The sequence below is a fragment of the Symphalangus syndactylus genome, chromosome 6 (genome assembly GCF_028878055.3).
Source record: "Symphalangus syndactylus isolate Jambi chromosome 6, NHGRI_mSymSyn1-v2.1_pri, whole genome shotgun sequence".
NCBI classification, from domain to species: domain Eukaryota; kingdom Metazoa; phylum Chordata; class Mammalia; order Primates; family Hylobatidae; genus Symphalangus; species Symphalangus syndactylus.
Genome location: NC_072428.2, coordinates 132354966 through 132380595, shown reverse-complemented (window position 1 = coordinate 132380595; position 25630 = coordinate 132354966). Strand labels below are relative to the sequence as shown.

Sequence of the window (25630 nt, the reverse complement as noted above, 5' to 3'; positions counted from 1 at the left end):
AAGCAATAGAGTTTAAACGGAAACCTTGAATAATGGTGGAAGTAAATGGTTTAATTTTCCTGAGGACAATAGCTAACATAAGCATTTTCCACATCAAGGAGTGGTGACGGGTGAGTTTAAGTCATCTGAATTAGGGATGGACCTAAGAAGGAAAATGATCTGAGGACCATGTGAATTGCAAGAAGAGTGAAGAGTGGAATAGGAAATATGAAGAAAAGCCAAGTAAACACATTTATATGTAATAGAAGTAGTATATGTGATTGAAGATAAGAGGACATAACTGACTCCAAGACAGCTGGGATTTAGGACACAGAGTACTAACAAGGAGTTCCGAGAATATGCATAAGAAAATCCTTTTTTTTTTTTTTTCTGGGCCATGTCCTAAAGCTGTGTATGCAGAGGGTGGGACTCCCGACGGCCCACCAGAGAACAAATTCTGGAAGGCTGAAGACATGGGCAGGGATGTCAGAAGATACCCAGGGCCGGAAGGCAATGGCATTCAGACCCAGTGAGAGTGGAGAATCATGGTGGGTACACTGTGATTCCCACTAAGACCCTGGAAAGGCCATGCACTAGCAATGATGACCACATGCTGGGGCTCCCTAAGAGGGAGGGCAAAGCTAAAATAGAACATAAACCCTTTCTAGTCTTTCACGTAGGATATTTAGAAGTCTCCTAATGGTACATGCCACCCAAAAAATCTGTCTCCTTTCTGATCCATATTACTACCAGTGTTCCTCTACCAAAATATCAGTTTCATCATGTTGTTTCACTTGGAGTAGAACCAATGGCTCACCATTCCCTAGAGATTTGTGTCCAAAGTCCTTTCGATGTCTCCCAATATCCCTACTCATCCGGCTGTCACCTACTCTTGAGGAGAGTTCAAGGTGACATTTGTCAGAATTGGGAGAGACTTTTGCTGGTCACCCTTCTTGAAGAGAAAGAGTCTACAAGGCCCAAGGTTGCCTCCACCGGCTTCCCCTCAACACTTTCCAGTTTACCTATTGCCACGGAATTTCATGCCTCTCCAAATATTTTTCTGTTAAATAAAGTACTTACTGATCATCAGAATTTTCTCTTGATCTTAGAAATATTTCCTTCCCCCTCCTTTATGCTTGTGCTCATCAACCATTTTTAGCAATCGTGTTTTTTTCATAATGTTATATAAAATATGAACAAATGTGTGCAGCACAGAAAGGCAAGAAATGGCTTCCTCCATCAGTTAAGACCTTCAGTGCATGGGACAAGCTCTTTTTTTGTTTGTGGAGCCCTAATACTTTAGTGGCTTTGTTGTGAAGCCCTGCTTTAGCTGATAAATAATTCTGTGAGACTTTTGTGTGCATAAAATAGAGGACTTCTCCGCTGGGTGCACTAGCCGGCTGTACTACAGACTGAAACTTCACCAGAGGCCATCAGGAAGTGGATCCTGGAGCCTTGGGTGCAGGTGCACACACTGTCCCACAGCTTCCTGGCTGAGCTGGGAAGTTTGTGCACAGGGATGCGGTGACTTTGCAGGGCTGTGTCTTAGCTGCTGGCACAGAAATATGCAGCAGAGTCACCAAGCTCCAGGGACTTGATGTGAAGATTTAAATGAGCTTTGTCTGGAGAGTCAGGTGAGAAGCGATTTGGAACTGTTTCATTTAAAATGGGCTCCTTATTCCTGTAGCTAAACATTATCTTCAGAAATTTCTTAGAGTCCTGCTTATACCAATACATAGTATCATGGCCCAGATTTTGTTCACATTTAAGGGACTTGTCATTTCCCATCTGTGTGACCAGGTATTTTGGAGTCTGGGAAACAGCTGTGTCCAAGGAACCTGCAAAGGAAAGAAGCAGAGTTCAGGCAAATCCCAGGAGGTAGCCTGCTGTTGTTGTCATGGTGAAAAGGCTGAGGGACTCCAACAGGATCCTGTCACCTGGGCCCAGGACTCACCTGCTTGCAGGAGGCAGAGGGCCACACAGCAGAGAAGCCTGCAGCCCATGGCAGAGTGAGGCAGACCAGGCAAGGCCCAGGGCAGGGTTCTGGTCTGCAGTGGTGAGAAGACTAGGCTGTGGTTTCCACTGCCTCTGAGAGGTGCTGTGCCAGTGAGGTCACAGCCTGTAATCATTCCCCCATTCCCAGGGTCTCCTCTAGCATGGCTCCTCCCTTTCATGCCCTGCACTTGCTCCTTTAAAGGAGTTTTTGGAATTTCTGTGAATGATTGAGAGGGTGGAATTGTGGCCTCCAGGATGTGTCTCTGACAGTCATTCCTGTGCCATCAGCCCCCTCCCTCCCGGCTCCTTACCCAGAACTTGACCACCTCCTCCCTTCCTCTCCCTTTCAGGCCCTTCTCTCAGAGTCAGGCTGGTTTCCTTTCTGGATCTTTTGCTTCCCCTACACAATAATGCAGAACGTTGTTCTGCTCTCTTGAATCTTTGCTCACTTGAAGGTCTGATTAATGGTCAGTGGTCCCCTTGTTTCAGAAGACACTGGCCTGAGATTTCACCTGAATACCAGCCATAGCCACCTACCCCACATGACTGTGATGCTAGTTCAGAGCAAACCCTGCTGAAGGGTTATTACTGGGAGTGAACTGTAGTCCTGTTCCCTGTGATGTTCTTATCTGTTCAAGGGGCAGATCTGTAAGGAAACAGGAGGCTGCTGGAGAATATGCAGTCACCGTGTGCTGGGAAGGAATGGCGATGAAGGAAAACAACATGGCAGTCAGGGAAAACAAAAGTAGGTGATGGTACTGCCCTTGAGTTTTCTGCAGATAATCCTCCTTCTTGGTTCAAAGTTTACAACCCAAGCTTATTGCAGGGTTTCTCAACTTGGGCACTACTGCCATGTTGGATCAGGCGATGTTGTGGGGGGCTGTCCTGTGCAGGTAGGATGCTTAGTGGCATCCCTGAGCCCTACCCACCTGATGCCAATGTGATAACACAACATGCCTTCGTGTTTTGTGAATTATCCCCTGTTGAGGACCACTAACCGCTTTATTCTTGCCGATGGTACTCCCCTCCTCTGCCAGGCATCATCCGCCAAGCCTCAGGGATGTGGCAGGGCTGCAGTTCCTCTTGCTCTGGTCAGCAAGGCCCAGCACTCAGACCTTGGTGCCTCAGTCAGTGGCCCCAGGGCAGCAGCTTCCACGATTTCTGGTTGTTGTTTTGTTTTGTTTTGTTTTGTTTTGTTTTACAGGAGACATGGAAAGCGAAAGTATTTTATTGTCCATCAAAAATTGTCCAAAGGATAGAAAGGAGCAAATAAATTGATGACGTAAATCTTCTTTTCTGACAGGGCCCACTATGCTGGAGAAGGGGAAAAAGCTACAGAAAGGAGAGAGGATAGATGCTAGGATCCCTGGGAAGAACCAGGCTTCCAACAAGAAAGTCAACGAGGGAAGAAAACATAATAATTTTATCATGGAGATAACTGAATCCACAAAAAGATGGAGAGTTGTAGGGACAAAGGGAATGAGACAGAAGGCTGCAGAAGAACTAGAACACATCGAACTCAATGATATCACGATGCATATTTTGAACGTGAGTCATACTTTTGGCTGTCCAATATTTAAACCCTGGCTTATATTTGGGCAATTCCCCCAAAGTTTGGGTCTTAGCAGGAAAGGCAAGTGTGTTGATATGTTTACAAGCAAAATCTTCCACCCCTTTTAGAATCAAAATCTCCATCTCTGCCTCTTCTTTTTACACTTCTCATGAGGATACCACTCCACTTGGCAGAGCTGTCTCCCTCCTCCACCTCCCCAAGAACTCAGGGGAAAACTGTGCTGTCTCTTCTGGTGGAATAGAATGGATGAACAATCTCTTGTGCACAATTACGTCAAATTTCATTTCCTGAGCACAGTCTTAGGAAGATTTCATTTCACCTGATTCTGTCTCTCTCTTCACTGATACTCAACACTGGGTTTCCAGGTCTGCAAGGGGACAAGGGCCGTGGTTTCACTTCCATTTGACCCAGCTTGCTGCTAGTTACTGGAGACTCTGACCTTGATTTAAAAAAAATTCTTTCATGCTGACAAAAATACAAAAGTCAACATCCATATTAGCTCATGGGATCATATCCCTGCAGGTCGACCAGCAGCTTCCAGTTTTCCAAATGAAATTCAGACCAAAACCAGATAAGACATCCTGTCACCATGTGTCCTTCACCTTTGCAAAGCATCAGTTCACGCTATTTGCTTGTTGAACTATTAAAATCTCTCTTGGCCACTTAAAATATTGACAGTTATTATTTCTATTATTATACAGATCACAAATGTTTAATCTGTAGTCATTTGTTAGCAACAATTAACACAAATTAAATGCAATGCCATGATGGATAGAGATTATTTATTAACAATGAAAAATGATTATACATTCTCTTATTTTTGTTACTGAGCAGAAGTTCTAGATTTTTTGTGAGGGTAGGAGTTTGAAAAGTCCGGGGGTCCCTGATTTTCCAACTCTTACATTAGTTAGTCACTTTAGATATTTAATATTGAGCTTAGAAGTGTGTATTTCGCATGGTCTGGTTTTAGGACTTTAGCAGATTTGAAAATGGCTCATACTACAGAAAGTTAAGAAATTAAATTCTAGCACGTAGAAATGAGATTCCTATCTTCAATACATTCTTTTGTTCCATTCCAAAATAAACTGCAAAATTAACCTCCACAGGACGGCTAATTGTTTTCCTGTTAAACTGTGTGGCTAGACTTTCACTTCCAGGCAGCATGCTAGAACATGCATAGTAGAGTATAGAGATATTCTGAAGCTCCCTCCTGCTGAATAACTAGAGCCTATAGAAAATGTATCTTTGCTGCATTTTTGGATTTCCAAGAAGTAAGGGAAATTCCAACTGCTTTTTGAAAAGGTGAAACAGGAGCTTGTAGTGAAAACAAAATGAAGAGCCTGTTTCAGATGTGCATCCTGGAGGTCTGTCCACACCACCTTCTTTCCCATCTCCAGGTATTTGGCATCATCTTTTGACACCTGGACAAGTCTAGTTTCCAGGGGTCTTGGTAGACAGGGATAGATGTTGAAGCTGGAAGCTGGAAGGGAGTCTGGTGATGCTATTTTGATAAGAACATTTGCTCACACCCAGGAGATGGGTTTCCTATCCTTAGATCCTCTTGCTCCAAGAAGTTAAGAGGAACATCCAGAAGAGGAAAAAGAAAAAAAGAAACCCTTTCTAGCTTAAGTCTTTCATCATTTAGAGTCAGGGGAATGGTGCTCCAGGTGTTCTTTGGTCTGATAAGTAGATTTTCCTTGGTAATTACTCTGTTTGCAAGATCGCTCGAGGAAGCCCTGATCTGTCAGGCTCACTGCCCAGGTTCCAGGAAGTCATTTCATGGCAGGATTGAGCTGGAGCAGAGGCCCAGCATCCAGAGCCTCTCTTATTCCTCTCAGGAAGGGGTCCTCCACCGGCATCTGCTTGTGAGCTCTCCTCTTTCCCAGCTCAAATTCTCCCCCTTTCTCAACCCATGCAGTGTCACATGCAACAAATCTGGCAGTCTAGGCTCTTTGCTAGAACAAAAACACCTGCACAGCAAAGCAAATGAATAGTCTGTATTTAACCTGTCACATTTCACCATTAACACAGCTTCTGCAGACCACATTTTCCCCTGTGGTAAATAAGCCCAATGTTTCTTTTAACTGTCTCCCATCCAGAGAATGCTCTGTCCTTCCTCTGAGTTCCCTTAATCTCAGTAGAGTCACAGCTCCTCCTTGTGGTAAAAGGTCAAACGTGTCAAGACTCTGTCCCATGGTGGACCAAAGGCAGAAGGGTGGTAGAGCTCCTAGAAATACAGATATGTGGTTGGCGCCTCATGCCTGTAATCCCAACACTTTGGGAGGCCGAGGCGGGCGGATCATGAGGTCAAGAGGCCAAGACTATCCTGGCCAACATGGTGAAACCCTGTCTGCACTAAAAACACAAAAATTAGCTGGGTGTGGTGACACCACATGGCTGTATTCCCAGCTACTCGGAAGGCTGAGGCAGGAGAATCGCTTGAACCCGGGAGTCGGAGGTTGCAGTGAGCTGAGATCGCTCCAGTGAACTCCAGCCTAGGCGACAGAGCAAGACTCCGTCTCAAAAAGAAAAAAAAAATGGGAAGGCAGAGAGGTTCATTCCTTCCTTTCTTCAAGAGGCTTCTAGCTAAAATGCAAACATACAAAATCGCACCTCAACTTTAATAAATATAAAAACTGGCTTTCAGAGTTAATAGACTGAATTTTTGCAGAACAACTTCCCATCAAAAAGAACAAGAAAAACAGCAAAATATAAAGATAAATGTTTGAAGGCACTTGGAGCTACTGAAGTAGTAAGAACTTACGGGATTGGGATCTCAATGAGAAAGGAGAGATCTAACAGACCACTTTTATGTCTAAGTCATTTGCCAATTTTATATCATTGGCTAAGTAGCTGAGAAAAAAAAATGGAAGCCTGAGAGCATAGCAGGCTTTGAGGAGAATCCATCACTTTTCTGGTCTGGAGAACATTTATGTTCAGTGACTACTGAATAGGAGAGGACCCTGGCAAAGACCCCAGGCCTTGGTGCTGGGGGTAGGGGCAGGGATTGACTGAAAATGACCACGAAGGAACTTTCTGGGTGGGGAGGATGAAATGTTTTAGAGCTGGATCACAGTGATTGTTGCACAACTCCACAAATTTATCAAAATTCACTGAACTGCATACTTACAATGGGCAAATATCATGTTATGTAATTTACACTTTAATTTAGCTGTTAAACTCCAGACATCTAGTTGGAAATTAAATGGCTAAGAGTAAAGGCGAGCAGCATCATGCAGGCTGAATCCCACCTCTGATCCAGCTCAGTCATCAACTCATTTAAGGTGACCTGTCCCTGCTACAATCCCCAGTAGAAGCAAAAGTGAATCATTTGAGAAAGATGAAATCATTCAGAGCCTCAAAGTAACTCTATAGTTTTTATATACAACATCCAGCATTCAAATAAATTACCAGTTGTGTGAGAAAACAAAATCACATGCCCAGAAACCAAACAGAGAAAACAGACAAAAGAAATAGACCCATATTCAGATGTTAAAGTTATCAAAAACTGGCTTTAAAATGACAGATGTTAATATAGTCAACAAAGTAAATGACAAAATGTAGAATTTCAGCAGACAACTGGAAATTGTAGGAAGATTTAAGTGGAAATTCCAGAACTGAAATATGCAAAATACCTAAAATTTGGAATTCAGTAGATATGTTTGAAAGAGAAATAGTTTCTTAAATGAAACTCAAGAAGTTAATCTGGCTGCCTCAGGTTAAGTTGAAAGTGACAAATTCATTCCTGCCTCTGCCTCTAGGTGTCTCTTGACTTTTGCTGCTGAATTCTGTTCCTGCACTGCCTGGCTTTTTTCTGGCGATTCTCATGCTGGTCTAGACCTCTGTTGACCTTGAAATGGTGTGAAATGTTAGACTCCATGTTTTCTACTCTCTTAACTTATTATTTTGTGAGCTAGCATCATTAGCCCAAATGCATCACACCAGGTTCACAGGGTCATCAGACAGTTCTGCTCTTGACCACATGCTGTGGAAGACTCATTGATGTTGAGGCACTTGTACCGAGCCCCTTCTCCTTCTGTAGGTTCCCGTGGGGACCCTCTATATTCTCGTGGAAATACCTGAACTTCTGCTCAGTAATCATCTTGCAATTCTATGAGTTAAAATATGTTTTCCTAAACAACTAAAACAAAAAAAATTCCAATAAAAATGGCAAAATGGGAATAAAGAAAAGATATAGGTGATGTGATCATGTACAATTTTCCCATATTCAGAGCCCAAAGTCATGCCCTCTAGTATCTGTAAAAGTTCTTCAAATCCTACAGTATATCTGGCCATTTCTGCCAAAGATACCTTTGGTAATTTAATTTTAGATATCTGTCTATTTGGAGATGGCTGCAAGAACAAACCCAACCAGAGACTTCCTTTTCTTAGGCAGGAAGTGGGTGCTGGTGGATGGTTGGGAGGCAGAGCTATGAGGGATTTTGCACAGGCTGGAGGTGTCTTTGCAAGGCTGTGGCTTCACTGCTGGCACAGAAGTACATGGCTGAGTCCTCCAGCTTTGTGGACCGGATCTTCAGAGTGAAATTTGATCCATCAGGCCTTTCAACTGAGAATTGTTCATCGAATATTTCAGACTTCTCTAAGATGTTATCACTATAGAAGTAAACCAGAAACTCGACTTTCTGCCCCAAGATTTGTCTGTACCAATAGAAGTGTAAGTGATTAGAGATGGGGACACACTGCAAGATCACTTCCTGTCCCATCTGTGTGACCTGATGGCTGGGAGTCTGGGTGACTTCAGGTTCTGTGTGTCCTGTGGGAAAACAAAGTATATTAAGAGAATGGTTTAGAATTGTCTTAGGGTAAGTTCAAAGCAAGAATTTCCTAGAGTCTAAGCATCGACCTGTTTTCAAGAGACTAAAAATTGCCCAGCATAGGAGCCAGGTATCCATGGCAGCATCACAGCAGGAATGAGGCCCCTCCTAGCTCAGGCATCTGGTCATGTGGAAGAAAGGAGGGGCATTTTGAGCTCCCATGGCCCCACAGGCAAGGTCTGGCAGAATTACTAGTGTCTCTGGCAACACCCACCATCCCTGGAGCGCCCTCTACAGGAGAGAGGAGGGAACCTTTGTGTTGGTGCAGAAACCTGACAATGCAGGGCTCTGCTAAGCCCCAGGGGTCTGATGGTGTGTGCAGGACTGAGGGCCATTACTGAGAGTGAGAGCAGTGCTGGAAAATATGGGGCTCAGCACGGTAACCCTGAGTACAGAGTCTGGCTCAGAAAATCCAGGAGGTCTTCTTGTCTTATTACCTGCTGTGAGTAACAATTCAGGTGCAACACACTCTACCGCTGATGATGGATGCCAAGAAAACTTGGTATTAGGATTAAAGAAACAGAAGGAAAAGAATCAAGTGTGAAAGTTTTAAATCCTGAGTGGAAGAGAGAAGCCAACAAGAAGTTGAAACTCTGCACATGCCCCAGGGGGAGTGAACCAGAGAACAGTGATCCAAATCCCATGGGGAACTACTGTCCTCAGGGTCAGGCAGTGATAGAGCCACCTGAGGAGGGGATTGAGTATTAAAAAAAAAAAAAAAAGAAAAGAAGAGCTCTGCCCGGGCACAGTGGCTCACGCCTGTAATCCCAGCACTTTGGGAAACTGAGGCAGGCGGTTCATAATTTCAAGTGTTCGAGACCATCCTGGCCAACATGGTGAAACCCTGTCTCTAATGAAAAAACAAAAATTAGCCAGGTGTGGTGGCGGCGGGCGCCTGTAGTCCCAGCTACCTGGGAGGCTGAGGCAGAAGAATCACTTGAACCCAGGAGGTGGAGGTGGCAGTGAACCGAGATCACACCACTTCACTTCAGCCTGGCGACAGAGTGAGACTCTGTCTCAAAAAAAAGAAAAAAAAAAAAAAGAAAAGAGAAGAGAAGAAAACAAAAGATCTGAGCATATTTGGAGCTAGGATGAGGGCTGAGATCCAGGGTCTAACTTGGGTGGAAAGAGAAGTCAAAAGAAGTCCATATAGGAAGGGGGATTAGTGTGGCCAGAGTGTTAAATGCTTCACACAAGATTTCCCAGAGGCACAAGCCAACTGGAAGATACTTGGAACAATTTAAACTTGACAGCATCTGTCCTACATTCAAGTTCAGGCCCAGTCGCGTTCAAGACAAAGTCAGGCCACAGGCTGCGTTGTATGGGAAATGTAGGATAGCCACATCCAATAAATGACAGTATTATGATGTGAGATTTCTGCCAAGGTCCTACTGAAGGATGAAGAGACAGAAGGATTTCATACCAAGGAATGCTGAACCGAGTGTTGAGGCTCAGCTGGGCGCATTGCTCCCATGGTTTCCTGACTACAACTAGGAGGTTTGTGCACAGGGAGGCAGTGACTCTGCCGGGCTGTGTCTTGGCTGCTGGTGCAGAGATACACAGCTGAATCTCTAGCTGCAGCGTGACCACATGAAGGTGTAAGCGAGAGCTGTCAGGGCATTCAGGTGTGAAGTGATTTGACACAGTCTGGTTTTCAATGAGTTCCTTATAGCTGTGGTAAAATATGATCTCCAGGGATTTCTTAGCTTTCTGTCTGTACCAATACATAGAATCATGTCCCAGATGTTGCTCACATTTCCGCATCCTTTTACTCCCCATTGCTGTGACCAGGTATTTTGGCGTCTGGGTAATTCTAGTATCCATGGGGCCTATGAAAATAAGAAGCCAAATTCAGACTAAGCCCAGGACAGAGTCTTCTGAAGCAGTTCCATGAAAAAAGCCAAAAATCCAAAAACAGAAATGTCCCACCTGTGTCCAGGACTCACCTGAGACAATGGACCACACCACAGTGGAGCCCGCAGCCCATGGCAGGGTCACCCAGGACAGAGGCAGGGGACCCCGTGTCTCCCTACTTGGCGTTCTGGTCACCTGGGTGTGCTTCCCTGGCCCTGAGACAGGGGCTGCTTGGGAAGTCTCTGCTCCTGTGGTTGCCACTGTTAGTGTCTACAGCTCACACTTCCTCTTTCTCTTCCGAGCTTTGCACCGGCACCTCAACAGGGTCAGGGCCAGGTGTGCAGGGCGGGTTCGTCAAATAGTTGCTTTTTTCTTAGCAGCTGCCTGCCCTCACCACAATGAATGACTGGGTCTCCCCTTCCTCTTTCTACTTATGGCTCCCCTCCTCCCTAACACACAGACGCCTTCCCTTTGGGCAGATGCCTTCCTGATGCCTGTCGTGGACCCAGGATGAGTGCACTCTGGCTCCCCTCCCTCATCTCGGTGAACTCCAGGAGGCCACCTTGCCTGGCTCAGTGGAGCCCTTCCCTGGAGCCAGCTGTGCATCATTTTAAGACCCAGTAAGGTAATGCCAACTAGGGAGGGAACACCCTTCAGTGGGTGCTGAGGGGACATGAGAGGAATAATCTGCGACCCCTACCCCAGGGAGCCCAGGGAGCGTCTCACCTACTTAGGATGCAGGACCTGAACACAGACTAGAATAACAGAAGGCCCTAAGGGCGTCAGAAGAGGGACTGCAGAGACGATGCTAGGCAGGTCCAGGTGGAATGGACTTTAGTGTCTTCAAGTTGTCCACACATGGTCTCTCAACTACAAGGAACAAACCATGATGCCAGAGCATTTGATTCCTTCCTTAGTCCTTTCCTCCCTCCTGCCTCTCTTCTCCTCCCTCCACTTGACTCAGGAAATTCACTAAAGTCACAGCTCCTCCTGGAGGTGAAAGAGCCACATTGCCCTCGCCTCAGCCATCTGGCCCCAGTCCTCCAGATAACAGCATTGGGAGCATAGATACGCAAAGGGATTCCGCAGGGGAATGCACAAAGCAAGAAGGCATTTGAAACGCCGAAGTAAAGGCTTAGCAACTCTAACTACCACCTACTGGTGAAACGCCTCCTACAGCCTCCACATACACACTTAAGATATCAAAAAAATAGTATCCAATAGGTAGTTATGGAACACACAACTATATATCAGGCACTGTTTGGGGACCAGGAATAGAGCAGTGAATAAAACCAACTCTCATGGGCACATGGGCCATTTTAATTTGTTCAAAAAGCTTTTGTGAATAATGGTCTGATTCTCGAAGTGCTTTGGGGCTTACAAGAGCTATAAGACATGTTTGACAGGGCTGGACGTGGTGGCTCACACCTCTAATCCCAGCACTTTGGGAGTCTGAGGCAGGCGGATCACAAGGTCAGGATTTCCAGACCAGCCTGGCCAATACGGTGAAACCTCGTTTCTACTAAAAATACAAAAAAATTAGCCGGGCATGGAGGCATGCACTTGTAGTCCCAGTTACTCCAGAGGATGAGGCTGGAGAATCACTTGAACCCCGGAGGCGGAGGTTGCAGGGAGCCAAGATCACCCCGCTGTGCTCCAACCTGGGCAACAGAGTGAGACTCCATCTAAAAACAAACAAACAAACAAAAATGTAAAGGCAGAAAGGTACACTCCTTCCTTTCTTCAAGAGGCTTCTACCTAAAATACAAACATATAAAATTGCACGTCACCTTTAATAAATATAAAAACTGGCTTTCAGAGTTAATAGACTGAATTTTTGCAGAACAACATTGCCATCAAAAACAACTAGATAAACTTAACAAAATATAAAGATAAATATTTGAAGGCACTTGGAGCTACTGAGGCGGTCAGAATTTAAGGGATTGGGATCTCAATGAGAAAGAAGAGATCTAACAGACCACTTTGCCCTCTAAGTCATTTGCCAATTTTATGTCGTTGCCTAAGTAGCTGAGAAAAAAAGGGAAGACTGAGAATGTAGCAGGCTTTGAAGAGCATCCACCACTATTCTGGTCTGGAGAACATTTACATTCAATGACTACTGAACAAGAGAGAACTCTGGCAAAGACCCCAGGCCTTGGTGCTGGGGGTAGGAGCAGGGATTGACTGAAAATGACCACGAAGGAACTTTCTGGGTGGGGAGGAAGAAATGTTTTAGAGCTGGATTATGGTGACTGTTGTACAACTCCACAAATTTATGAAAATTCATTGAATTGCACAGTTGCAATGGGCAAATATTATGTTATGTAATTTACACTTTAATTTAGCTGTTAAACTCCAGACATCTACTTGGAACTTAAATGGCTAAGAGCAAAGGTGAGCAGCCATCATGCAGGCTGAAGCTAAGCTCTGATCCAGCTCATTCATCAACTCAATTAAGGTGATCTGCCCCTGCTACAATTCCCAGCAGAAGCAAAAGTGAATCATTTGAGGAAGACGAAATTATTCAGAGCCTCAAGTTGTCTCTGTAGTTTTTATATACAATATCCAGCATTCAAGTAAATTACTAGTTGTATGAGATAACAAAATCACATGCACTGAAACCAAACAGAGAAAACAGACAAAAGAAATAGACCCAAACAGATGCAGATGGTAAAGTTATCAAAAACTGGGTTTTAAATAATGGATGTTAATATAGTCAACAGAGTAAATGAGAAAATGTAGAATTTTAGCAGACAACTGGAAATTGTAGCAAGATTTAAGTGCAAATTCCGGAACTGAAATATACAAAATACCTAAAATTTAGACTTCAATAGGTATGTTTAAAAGAGGAATAATTTCATAAATGAAACTCAAGAAGTTAATCTGGCTGCCTCAGGTTAAGTTGAAAATGACAAATTCATTCCTGCCTTTGCCTCTAATTGTTTCCTGACTTTTGCTGCTGAATTCTGTTCCTGCACTGCCTGGCTTTATTCTGGTGATTTTCATGGTGGTCTAGACCTCTGCTGACCTTGAAATGGTGTGAAACAGTGTCACCACATTAGACTCTCTGTTTTCTACTCTCTTAACTTGTTATTTTGTGAGCTAGCGTCATTAGCCCAAATGCATCACACCAGGTTCACAGGGTAATCAGATAGTTCTGCTCTTGACCACACTCTGAGCAAGAATCATTGATATTGAGTTCCTTGTACTAAGCCCCTTTTCCTTCTGAAGATTTCCGTGGGGACCCTCTAAATACTCATGGAAATACTTGAACTCCACTTAGTAATCATCTCACCATCCTAGGAGTTAAAATATGTTTTCCTAAGCAACTAAAACAAAAAAAAACTAGTACAAATGGCAAATGGGAATAAGGAGAAGACATAGGCTACTTGGTCGTGTACAATTCTCTCATATTCAGAGCCCACCATCACACCCTGTAGTATCTGTAAACATTTTTCAAATCCTATGGTATCTGACCATTCCTGCCCAAGATATATTTGGTAATTTAATTTCAGATATCTGTCTATTTGGAGACAGCTGCAAGAATAAACCCAACCAGAGGCTTCCTTTCCTTAGGCAGGAAGTGGGTGCTGGCGGCTGGTTGGGAGGCAGAGCTATGAGGGTTTTTGCACAGGCTGGAGGTGTCTTTGCAAGGCTGTGGCTTCACTGCTGGCACAGAAGTACATGGCTGAGTCCTCCAGCTTTGTGGACTGGATCTTCAGAGTGAAAGGTGATCCATCAGGCCTTGCAGCTGAGAATCGATCATCGACTATTTCAGATTTCTCTGAGATTTTACCATTAAAAAAGTAAAGTAGAAACTTGATTTCCTGCCCCAAGATTTGTCTGTACCAATAGAAGTGTAAGTGATTAGAGATGGGGACACACTGCAAGATCACTTCCTGTCCCATCTGTGTGACCTGATGGCTGGGAGTCTGGGTGACTTCAGGTTCTGTGTGTCCTGCGGGAAAAGAAAGAAGATTAAGGGAATGGTTTAGAATTTTCTTAGGTAAGTTCAAAGCAAGAATTTCCTAGAGTCCTAAGCATCGACCTGCTTTCAAGAGACTAAAAATTGCCCAGCATAGGAGCCAGGTATCCATGGCAGGATCACAGCAGGAATGAGGCCTCTCCTAGTTCAGGCATCTGGTCGTGTGGAAGAAAGGAGGGGCATTTTGAGCCGGCCTCAAAAGGCAAGGTCGGGCAGAATTACTGGTGTCTCTGGCAACACCCACCACCCCTGGAGCGCCCTCTACAGGAGAGAGGAGGGAGCCTTTGTGTTGGTGCAGAACCTGACAATGCAGGGCTCTGCTCAGCCCCAGGGGTCTGATGGTGTGTGCAGGACTGAGGGCCATTAATTACTAAGAGCAGTGCTGGAAAATATGGGGCTCAGCAAGGTAACCCTGAGTACAAAGTCCGGCTCAGAAATTCCAGGAGATCTTCTCTTATTTCCTGCCGTGAGCAACAATTCAGGTGCAACAGACTCTAAGGCGGATAATGGATGTCAAGAAAACTTGGTATTAGGATTAAAGAGATAGAAGGAAAAAGAATCAAGTGTGAAAGTTTTAAATCCTGAGTGGAAGAGAGCAGCCAACAAGAAGTTGAAACTCTGCACATGCCCCAGGGAGAGTGAACTAGAGAACAGTGATCCAAACCCCATGGGGAACTACTGTCCTTAGGGTCAGGCAGTGATAGAGCCACCTGAGGAGGGGATTGGGTATTAAAAAAAAGAAAAGAAACAAAGAAACAAAGAAACAAAGAAAACAAACAAAAGGTCTGGCCTGGCGAGGTGGCTCACTCCTGTAATCCCAGCACTTTGGGAGGCCGAGGTGGGTGGATCATGAGGTCAAGGGATCAAGACCATCTTGGCCAACATGGTGAAACCCTGTCTCTACTAAAAATACAAAAATTAGCCAGTAGTGGTGGCTGGCGCCTGTAGTCTCAGCTACTCGGGAGGCTGAGGCAGGAGAATCTCTTGAACCTGGAAGGCGGATGTTGCAGTGGGTTGAGATCGCCCACCCCACTGCATTCCAGCCTGGGCAACAGAGTGAGACTCCGTCTCAAAAGACAAACAAACAAACAAACAAAAACGAAAAGAAAAGAAAAGGTCTGAGCATATATTTGGAGCTGGAAGGAATGAGGGCTGAGATCCAGGGTCTAACTTGGGTGGAAAGAGAAGTCAAAAAGTCCATATTGGGAGGTGGATTAGTGTGGCCAGGGTATTGAATGCTTCACACAAGATTTCCTAGGGGTACAAGCCCACTGGAAGTTACTTGGAACAACTTAAACTTGACAGCATCTGTCCTCCATTCAAATTCAGGCACAGTTTCATTCAAGACAAAGTCAGGCCACAGGCTGCTGGTGTCTGGGGAATGTAGCATTGCCACATCCAATAAATGACAGCATTATGATCTGAGATTTCTGCTGAGGTCCTACGGAATGCTGAAACGTGTTGAGGCTCAACTGAACACATTGCCCCCATGGCTTCCTGACTAGACCCAGGAGGTTTGTGCACAGGGAGGCGGTGACTCTGCTGGGCTGTGTCTTGGCTGCTGGGGTAGAGATACAGAGCTGAGTTTTCTGGCTGCAGTGCAACCACATGAAGGTGTAAGCAAGAGCTGTCAGGGCATTCAGGTGTGAAGTGATTCGGCACAGTCTCGTTTTCAATGAGGTCCTTACAGTTGTAGTAAAACATGATCTCCAGGGATTTCTTAGCTTTCTGTCTGTACCAATACATACAATCATGTCCCAGATGTTGCTCACATTTCAGCGTCCTTTTACTCCCCATTGCTGTGATCCAGTATTTTGGTGTCTGGGTAATTCCGGTATTTTGGTGTCTGGGTAATTCCAGTATCTGTGGAGCCTGTGAAAATAAGAAGCCAAATTCAGACGAAGCCTAGGACAGAGTCTTCTGAGGCAGTTCCACGAAAAAAGCCAAAAATCCAAGGACAGAAATGTCCCACCTGTGCCCAGGACTCACCTGAGACAATGGACCACACCACAGCGGAGCCTGCAGCCCATGGCAGGGGCAGAAGGGGCAGGGGGAGGGCGGACCTCGAGTTGGCCTGCTTGGCATTCTGATCCTGTGGGTGTGCTTCCCTGGCCCTGAGACAGGAGCTGCTTGGGAAGTCTCTGCTCCTGTTGGTGTCACTGTTAGTGTCTACAGCTCACACTTCCTCTTTCCCTTCCAAGCTTGGTGCAGGCACCTCAAGAGGTGCGTTTAGACTAGCTTCTCAGGGCCAGGTGTGCAGGGCGGGTTCCTCAGATAGTTGCTTTTTCCTTAGCAGCTGCCCGCCCTTCCCACAATGAATGACTGGGTCTCCCCTTCCTCTTTCTACTTGTGGCTCCCCTCCTCCCTAAAACACAGACACCTTCCCTTTGGGCAGATGCTTTCCTGCTGCCTGTGTTGGACCCAGGCTCCCCTCCCTCATCTCAGTGAACTCCCAGAGGCCACCTCGCCTGGCTCAGCGGAGCCCTTCCCTGGAGCCAGCTGTGCATCATTTTAAGACCCAGTAAGGTAATGCCAACCAGGGAGGGAGCACCCTTCAGTGGGTGCTGACGGGGCATGAAAGGAATACTCCACAACCCCTACCCCTGGGGAGCCCAGGGAGCATCTCACCTACTTAGGATGCAGGACCTGAACACAGACTCGAATAACAGGAGGCCCTAAGGGCGTGAGCCAGAGAGACTGCAGAGACGATGCTACACAGGTCCAGGTGGAATGGACTTTAGTGTCTTCAGCTTGTCCACACATGGTCTCTCAACTACAACAAGGAACAAACCCTGATACCAAAGCATTTGATTCCTTCCTTAGTCCTTTCCTCCCTCCTGCCTCTCTTCTCCTCCCTCCACTTGAGGCAGGAATTTCACTAAAGTCACAGCTCCTCCTGGAGGTGAAAGAGCCACATTGCCCTCGCCTCAGCCATCTGCCCCCAGTCCTCCAGACACAGCATTGGGACCATAGATACATAAAGGGATTCCGCAGGGGAATTCACAAAACTAAAGGCATTTGAAACTCCAAAGTAAAGGCTTAGCAACTCTCACTGCCACCTACTGGTGAAACGCCTCCAACAGCCTCCACATACACACTTAAGATATCAAAAAAAATGGTATCCAGTAGGTAGTTATGGAACACATAACTATATGTCAGGCACTGTTTGAAGACCAGGAATAGAGCAGTGAATAAAACCAACTCTCATGGGCACATGGGCCATTTTAATTTGTTCAAAAACTTTTGTGAATGATGCTCTCATTCTCAAAGTGCTTCAGGGATTACAGGTGCTGTAAGATATGTTTGACATGTTTACAAATAACATCTAATTTGGAAAGTTTTACAGGGTATGTTTTAGGAATGTTGAAGTAATTGGTTTTTAGGTGCCTAAATCATTTCATCTACTGACCCTCTTATTGCCTCATCCTTGAAATCTGGTTGTGGGGAGAGGCTGAAATAATTTTCCCCAACTCTCTACCCATCTCTGAAACAATGTAAGCCAAGCAGGATAGACTTCACTAGGCTTCTGTGCCAGAAGCTTACAAGGTTTATGGTCCCTATCAAAATACTTTGTAGAGTGCAGGTGCTTAATACATGTTTGTTTAATTGCTCAATGAATAGATGGATGGAATGGAAAACAGTAAAAACCACATATAAAAGGTAGGTCTAAGCACTTAAAAATTGTATTTCTAATCTGCTATGGATGGCATTGGCATATTTGTATCTGTAAATCCACAGAAATCAAGTCATAGTCTCAGTATGTAAGGCTGGAATGTAACTGATTAAAAATAATTTTTATTTCAAAGACTTTATTTATAAACGATAATTTTTCAATGTTGATGAAGCATTGTCCAAAGGAGATATGGAAATGGGGGGGGGTGTTACTTCTTAAATTCTCCTTCCTGTCAGGGTCCCCACCATTCTTTGACCATTTCCTTGCTTTATGGCACAAGGGGTTCTAGGCTTTTCCTGCCTATGTTGGTATCCACTATTTGTCCAGAAGTCCTGGTTCCTTCTAGTGGACAATGGTATTTAGAAAACAGAATATGGACACTAGATCTTTGGGGTGCTTTTGAGGTGAACTACTCTTAGGCTTCACAGTGGACAGAGCTGTACATACACATGTATTTTCACAGTACACATATATTTACGGGTATCTTTAATTCCTGTCTATACATATTGAGAAGCGATGAGTTCACATTAGTTCCCATGCAATATTACAAGGTTTATTGTTGTGTCCTGGTGTTCTCTCTTTCCATATTTGCAAACTCCCTTATCCAACACTGAGAAGCTTGGTTCTGTTATCCTTATAGATTTACATATTTGATCAGTCCCTTTATTTGTAACTACCTGTATGCTGCGGCTGCCACCACCAGTCCCTTGTAAATGGCCTCCTCTCTCCATTCAAGTTCGACGTCCTGTGCCACGGAGACCACCCATGTTGAAACTCTCCTCACCTCAGTCCAATTTCTGACACACCACACAAGGGATGCCTTGCCCCACGCGGTGCCCTTTGAAATTTGCTGGGGCTTCCACAATCTGCAGGAGGCAGCTTTCCACACCCCATTTGGACTCCACTCCACTTTTGCAGAGATGCTTTCCACATGCTGCACGGTCTCTATCGCCTTCCAACAGGCCTCCCTTCTACACAGATTCAAAGAAATGGACATTAGTCCTCTGTATTTCATGTCACTGTGAGTTTATTGCATAACTTGAGGCCCCTGAGATGGGCGATGAGCAGGGAAGACCTCAGGACCTTTTAGGAAGATCTTCTCAGTGTACAGGGTGATGGATGCAGCTAATGGGCTTGTTTGCAGTTGATTTGTCTGGGCTTCTCTGAGCCCTCTGTAGTCCTATTATTCTTCATCTTGTTCTCCAGGGAGCAATGCCAATTTCGTTGTTCTACAAATCCTAGGGTTTTCCTTCCATACTAACACATGTTTATGCGAGTACTTGTCTCCCTTATTCGATTGGATCTTCCTAAGGTCACAGGCTGCATCTTAATCACTTTCTTTTTTCTGCTTCCTAATGGAACCACCTGCCTCACCTGCCAGCGTTTGCAGAACACCTTAAAGGTGCAACAGCAGCTGCTCCTGATAGCCCACCACATGCCTCTTACCATTCTCTCCCTTGAAAGTGGGAGCTGGGGGGTCACCTTTCAATATTTTCCGGTGCACAGACGTTCTAATCACCTTTCATTCGTCTTCCTAGGACCAAAGGCTTGAGAACCACAATCAGATGTTTTCTTCTCAGCATTTGAAGGCCTGCCTGAAGTCTCAGTTCCTCAAGGACTGATCATATGCTCTGCTCTGGTTACCGAACACCCACTGGCCACAAATATAGAAGGACCCTGATTGCAATGGGTACCATGTGAAAGGGGAAATAGATCAATACAAATGAAAAAATCCATTGAACATACATCCTTGTTTTTAGCATGTGTGAATATTCTAGATGGTGAGACTGAGCCAACATTGAAATGAAACAACTTTTTAAAATCACTATATGATATTTGACTGATCATCAAATAATGGGGCACAAACTATTCTCATCAGCATTCAAAGACTATGTAGAAAACCAGTTATCAGTTGGGAATTGATGCAATTAGAGGAGGTTTTTTAAAGGAGAGGACTTTAAGCCAGATCTTAGAGCAATCTACCTAGGCCTGTTCCAACTATTTTTTCCTAAGAAATTATTTCCGCTGGATTATCTACAAAGAAGCCAGCATCAGCTTTGACTACTACTATCTGGCATGCTATTTCCCAGTAATGGGGAGATACTTTTGAGATTGCCTTCCATGATTTGTAACTGCTACCTGAGAGAAAAATGTATATTTGCTGGGCTAGGGTTTTCACTTATCTGACTCATCTTTAACTCTTTTAGAACCTACAATCTTCTTTTGGCTTTGTTGACTAGTTACCTCCTTACTATATCTCTCCTGATCCTATGTCCCCAAGCTATAGGACCGAGAGCAAAAGATTCCAAGCTCTAAGGAGATGATTTTCTGGCTCAACAGAAGGAAGAATTTTCCAGAAGTAGGTACTGTGGTCTCCTGTCCATTATAGAGGCTGGATGACTGTTGGTGAAGATGTTTTGGACAATGTTTAAGTGCCCAATGCGGCAAAGAAGAAGCTTAGCATTTACTCTAGGCCAGAGACAGTGTCATAAACTGGGGAGTTTAACCTACAATATTTTCTTCAGAAGCTCATAATCTAGTTGAAGAAACAGATAAGGAAATCAAAGCCTGCAACAAAATTGAAAAGTAATAATAGCAACATACACAGCATTTTAAAAGGGCACCAAAAAGGAATAGAATGGGTTAGCATCTAACAAATTGGGGCGTTATAAGAGTGGCCTTAGGAGAGTGTATTGGGAATAAAGAGAACAAAATGGGAAAAGTAATCCTTCAAGTGTCAGTCTGGAGAGGAAATCCAGTGAGGAGCTGAGACCTGAAACTAACAAGGAGACTTCCAGCCAAGGGAAGGAGTTAGGTAGCTTCCAGACCATGGTCCATGGACTCTGCAGCAATGGGAGCAAACAGAGGCATGTTTGCTGCCTGCAAGGTTCAGGGAAGGTGTCTGTGCACATTTGGAGCTTTGATCAGAGCTAGAATTCACAGTCTAGCTTTGAGTGTAAAAAGGAGAAATTAGAGAATAGACAAGCAAGAATATAGAATAATAGAAGTGGTGAAAATCGATACATATTTCTCAAAACCATTTCCCAAAGGGTGAGTCTCCTACTGTCCTCTCCAGCTGGCTTCTGCACTGGGACCCTTGCCTGGAAGTTCCTTCTCTGATTTCCCAATGCTCAGGGCTGCTTGACTCTGCATGACAAAAACCTACAACGGAAGGGAACCCTTGGTCTCAAAGAAGAATCATGGAAACCACTGGACCTGAAGTGTCAGGAGAACATAGCTCCTCACAGAACGGTGTCTGGCCCAGTGCAGGGTGTGACTCTGTGGTGACACAGGTGATTGCTTGGAGGGTTCTTATGAAATCTTAAGCTAAACAATCTTTCTTATAGGATGCTGGCTTTATTTCATGATTTCCTTTTTTTTTTTTTTTTTTGAGATGGAATCTCGCTCTGTTGCCCAGGCTGGAGTGCAGTGGCGATTCTCCTGCCTCAGCCTCCTGAGTAGCTGGGACTACAGGCAGGTGCCACCATGCCCTGCTAATTTTTTGTATTTTTACTAGAGATGAGATTTCACCATATAGGTCAGGCTGGTTTTGAACTCCTGACCTCATGATCCACCCGTCTCGGCCTCCCAAAGTGCTGGGATCACAGGGGTGAGCCACCATGCCCAGTCTATTTCATGATTTAAAAAAGCGTTTTTTCAAAGTAGATCTGAATATGTTTATCGTTTTTTCAAATCAGTTGACAGGGCAGTCACACTCAGGCAAAAGAAAACCCACACTCTAAATATGTGCATAGGATGTAACATTGCCACATGGATGAATTAGCAGGTGCCAGGATGTTCTGAAGCTTCTGTCGGGGCTCTTGCAGGAAATGTTCACCCGAGCCGTCCGTGGCCCCCACAGCTTCCTGGCAGGCCCTGAAGGTTTCTGCACAGGAAAGCAGTGACTCTGCAAGGCTGTGTCTTGGCTGCTGGCGCAGAGATACAGGGCCGAGTCTTCTGGCTGCAGGGCGTGTAGGTGAAGGTTTAAGAGAGAGCTCTTGGGGCATTCAGGTGAGAAGCGACTGGGCACACTTTCATTTATAGAGAGTTTCTCATAGCTGTAGGCAAACATGAGCTCCGGCGGCTTCTTCGCTTTCTGCTTGTACCAATACATAGTCCTGTGCCCCATATGTTGTTCACATTTCAAAGACTTCTTATTTGCCATTCCCATGACCAGGTGTTTTGGTGTCTGGGTAACTTCAGTGTCTATGGGAACTGTAGGGGGAAAGGGACAAAATTCAGGCAGAGCCCAGGAGGAGGGTTGTTCCTGCAGCCACAAGGAAAAGGCTTGGAGTTCAAGGACAGACAATTTCAACCTAACTCACCTGCTCCCAGAAGACAGAGAACCGCACAGCAGAGCAGCCTGCAGCCCATGCTAGGCTCGGGTCTGAGATGGGGCCTCTGACTGGGGTCCTTTGGGTGAGGTGCTGGGCTCTGGTCTCCTTGGCCCTGATTGGTGGTTTTTCCTGTGATGTCACTGCTCCTGACAGTTTCCCCAGACCCAGGGGATGTTTCTTCCTGACTGTGTTACATCCTTTCTAAGTTCTGATACAAGGTAGATTTGAACTGTCTGGGTGGGGATGAATGGGCTGGGCAGAAAGGGCAGAGCCAGCTTTTTACCCCCCAAGGATGTTCCTCTGGCAGGGGCTCCTTTGCTCTCAGCTGCTTCCTCATTATGGGGATCCTCCCTCTATCTCTGTCCCTCTGTCTTTCAGGATCCCTCTCAATAACACACCACTCCCATTCAAGGAATCTCCTTCTGTCCTGCGGGATCACACAAGACAGTGCCATTCAAAACATCACTTCCCTCAATGTTTAAGTGTGGTGGAGCCCATTTTGCCTGGTTCTGTGGAGGGAGGATGACTGCATGACCACGGATGCAGTGTGGACCAGCTCCCATCATTCAAGGGCATGACTATGATGCCAACCAGCAACAAGGCACTGAGGAGGGAGCTGAGGGTGCACGAAAGGGATGAGCCACCCTCTGTCCCTGAAGTGGAGGGCATGGGGCTTGGCTGGGGTTAGAGCTAACATACTTAGGATGCTGAAAAGGAACAACACAAAGTGTGTGGAGCAAAGGAAATGGAAATCAGCTTGAAGCTGATGTTAATGTGCTTGAGCTGAGTACAGCCATGCTCTCAGTTGAGGTATGGATGGCTCCTTGTGGGCAAGATCCCTCCTGGCCCATCCCTCCTGTTACTCTCTATGCCTTCCCCAGGTCCCTGCTTCAGAGGTTTCACTAGAGCACAGCTCCTCCCTGTGGCAAAAGCAGCATTTGGCCACTTACTAACCCAGTGTCAGCATCCAGACTGGTTCCACATCCCACAACCCTGAGCAGCAGGGATGGGTTTCAAAGGCCAGGGGAGAATGAAGACGAAGGAGGTGTTGGCAACAACACAGAGAGTCAGCAGCCGGAACACCAGGTATCCACACACCTAGGACATTCTAAATTTTTACTCAACAGAAATTGTCTATGTCTGAGTCTGGGCACCATGGCAACACCTTATCTCTACAAAAATTACCAAAAATTAGCCGAATGTAGTGGTGCATGTGTGTAGTCCCAGCTACTCAAGAGGCTGAATTGGGAGGATCGCTTGAGCCGTGGAAGTCAAGGCTGTAGTGAGCCATGATTGCGTCACTGCACTCAGGACAGAGCAAGACCCTGCCCCCACCACGTTCCTCAAAAGAAAAAAAAAAAGGAAATAAATGAAACGAAATGAAACAAAGAAAAGAAAATTGCCTATGTCTGGATCCCAAGTAATGAGCAGAACAGACAGTAGTATCCCAGCCCTCTTGCGCTCTTGGGCCAGTCTGACTTGTTCAACAAATACTCCTTGAACAACAGCTAGAAGCAAGCAGAAAATCACCAACAGTTTCACCCCCAGAATTCTATTTGAGTAGGGCAATTCAACATATTCAGAAAACAACTAGAGAATAAAAATATACCGTACATAAAATTTGAGAAATGTAATCAGTATGTCATTGTTCAATCACTCCATATATGTGATACCATATTTCCTCATTTATTAAATCAGGAGAATTGAAATGAGATGATCTCCAAAGCCATGCCATTTCTAAAATGTTAGAAACCACATTAGGTCATCTGTTCTGTGTAGAACTTTCCAACTAGGAACCAGCTGGATGACTTCTTATGGGTCTTCTCTACTTCACTGTATAAGCTATTTATGCCTTGTGACCATTTAGTAATTGGAATAGCATCAATTTTCTTAAAAGGTACTGTTATGCCAATATTGACTTTTCATTCTAGAACATGTGAAGATACAAATGAACACACATAAACACAAAAATGAGATGATTCATGCTTTCAAAGTGATTGTTACATCTATTTATTGTTGTATTACATCAGTGTTACCATTTTGCGATGATAATTATAATTGTAGGAGTGAGATTGGGGTCGTAAATCTATGTTATATGTAAATCTACATGGGGCCGAGGGAAGATACTTATCCATGATTTAAGTCAAGATTTTATAATTTAGATTTATTTTAACCTGGTGATGTGCTCGGTCAGGAGGAAAATTTTAGCATTCTTCTAATGTATAAATTTCATCAGAGTTACAATGTGGCCCATAAAACAAAAGAAAATGTAAAGGATGTAGATTAGAATTTAAGGGGGTTGAATATTTTCCCCCTCAACAGGTTACATATAGGATCAATCTCTAATCTGCTATAGTTGGAGATATTCTATTTACTAGATAAAAACCTAAGATTAGCCTTATTTTTAACACTAGTATCATTAGCATTAAAATTGTTTCCATTGGTATCTACTTCAGCAAGAAAACACTTTGGCCCTTCTACAAAGAAGTAGAAGAAATGTGAACAAATAAAATTTTATTGCATTGTTTGGTTCCCAATAAGGAAACCAAATTGCAAGGACAAAAAAAAAAGGAATAAAATTTAAACTAAAAACTTGAATATGGTGAAAGTGAAAGATTTAATTGTCCTGAGGATAATAGCTAACATAAGCATTTCCCACAACAAGGGGTGGTGACCAGAGAGTTCAAGTCATCTGAATTAGGGATGGATCTAAGAAGGAAAATGATCTCAGGACTTGTGAATTGCAAGAGTGAAGAGTGGAACGGTAAATATGAAGAAAAGCCAAGTAAACATATTTATATAAAATAGAAGTAGTATATGTGATTGAAGATAAGAGGACGTAACTGACTCCAAGACAGCTGGGATTTAGGACACAGAGTACTAACAAGGAGCGCTGAGAACCTGTGCAAGAAAATATTTTTTATTTTTTATTTTTCTTTCTGGGCCAGGTCCTAAGTTGTGTATGCAGAGGGTGGCACTCCCGAAGGCCCAGCAGAGAACAAACTCTGGAAGGCTGAAGACATGGGCAGGGATGTCAGAAGATACCCAGGGCAGGAAGGCATTGGCATTCAGACCCAGTGAGAGTGGAGAGTAGTGGTGGGTACATTGTGATTCCCAGTAAGACCCTGGAAAGGCCATGAACTAGTAGTGATGACCACAGGCTGGGGCTCCCTAAGAGGGAGGGCAAAGCTGAAATAGACCCCAGCAAGTCCTACATTCAACCCTCACAGAATAAAACCCAATACATTTCCAAGAAATAACATAATGCAGAGCCTCAAGCCTATGTTGTCCACAATGCTTCATATAACCCCTTTCTAATCTTTCATGTAGGATATTTAGAAGTCTCCTAATCATTCATGCTACCCAAAAATCTATCTCCTTTCTGATCCATACTACTAC

The 25630-nt window shown here is 44.6% G+C and overlaps 4 gene segments (V, D, J or C); all 4 read right to left on the bottom strand.

Moving 5' to 3' along the window:
* Positions 1 to 1524: 1524 nt before the first annotated feature.
* LOC129485123 (T cell receptor beta variable 3-1-like) lies at positions 1525 to 2024 on the bottom strand. The segment is given in 2 exon segments: positions 1525 to 1817; positions 1934 to 2024. Coding segments are annotated over 2 exon segments (342 nt in total).
* A 5884-nt stretch (positions 2025 to 7908) lies between these two features.
* LOC134737053 (T cell receptor beta variable 2-like) lies at positions 7909 to 8460 on the bottom strand. The segment is given in 2 exon segments: positions 7909 to 8321; positions 8412 to 8460. Coding segments are annotated over 2 exon segments (393 nt in total).
* A 5147-nt stretch (positions 8461 to 13607) lies between these two features.
* LOC129485121 (T cell receptor beta variable 2-like) lies at positions 13608 to 14351 on the bottom strand. The segment is given in 2 exon segments: positions 13608 to 14194; positions 14285 to 14351. Coding segments are annotated over 2 exon segments (393 nt in total).
* Positions 14352 to 21633: 7282 nt separating this feature from the next.
* On the bottom strand, positions 21634 to 22285 carry LOC129485439 (T cell receptor beta variable 4-1-like). The segment is given in 2 exon segments: positions 21634 to 22109; positions 22220 to 22285. Coding segments are annotated over 2 exon segments (525 nt in total).
* Positions 22286 to 25630: the final 3345 nt, after the last annotated feature.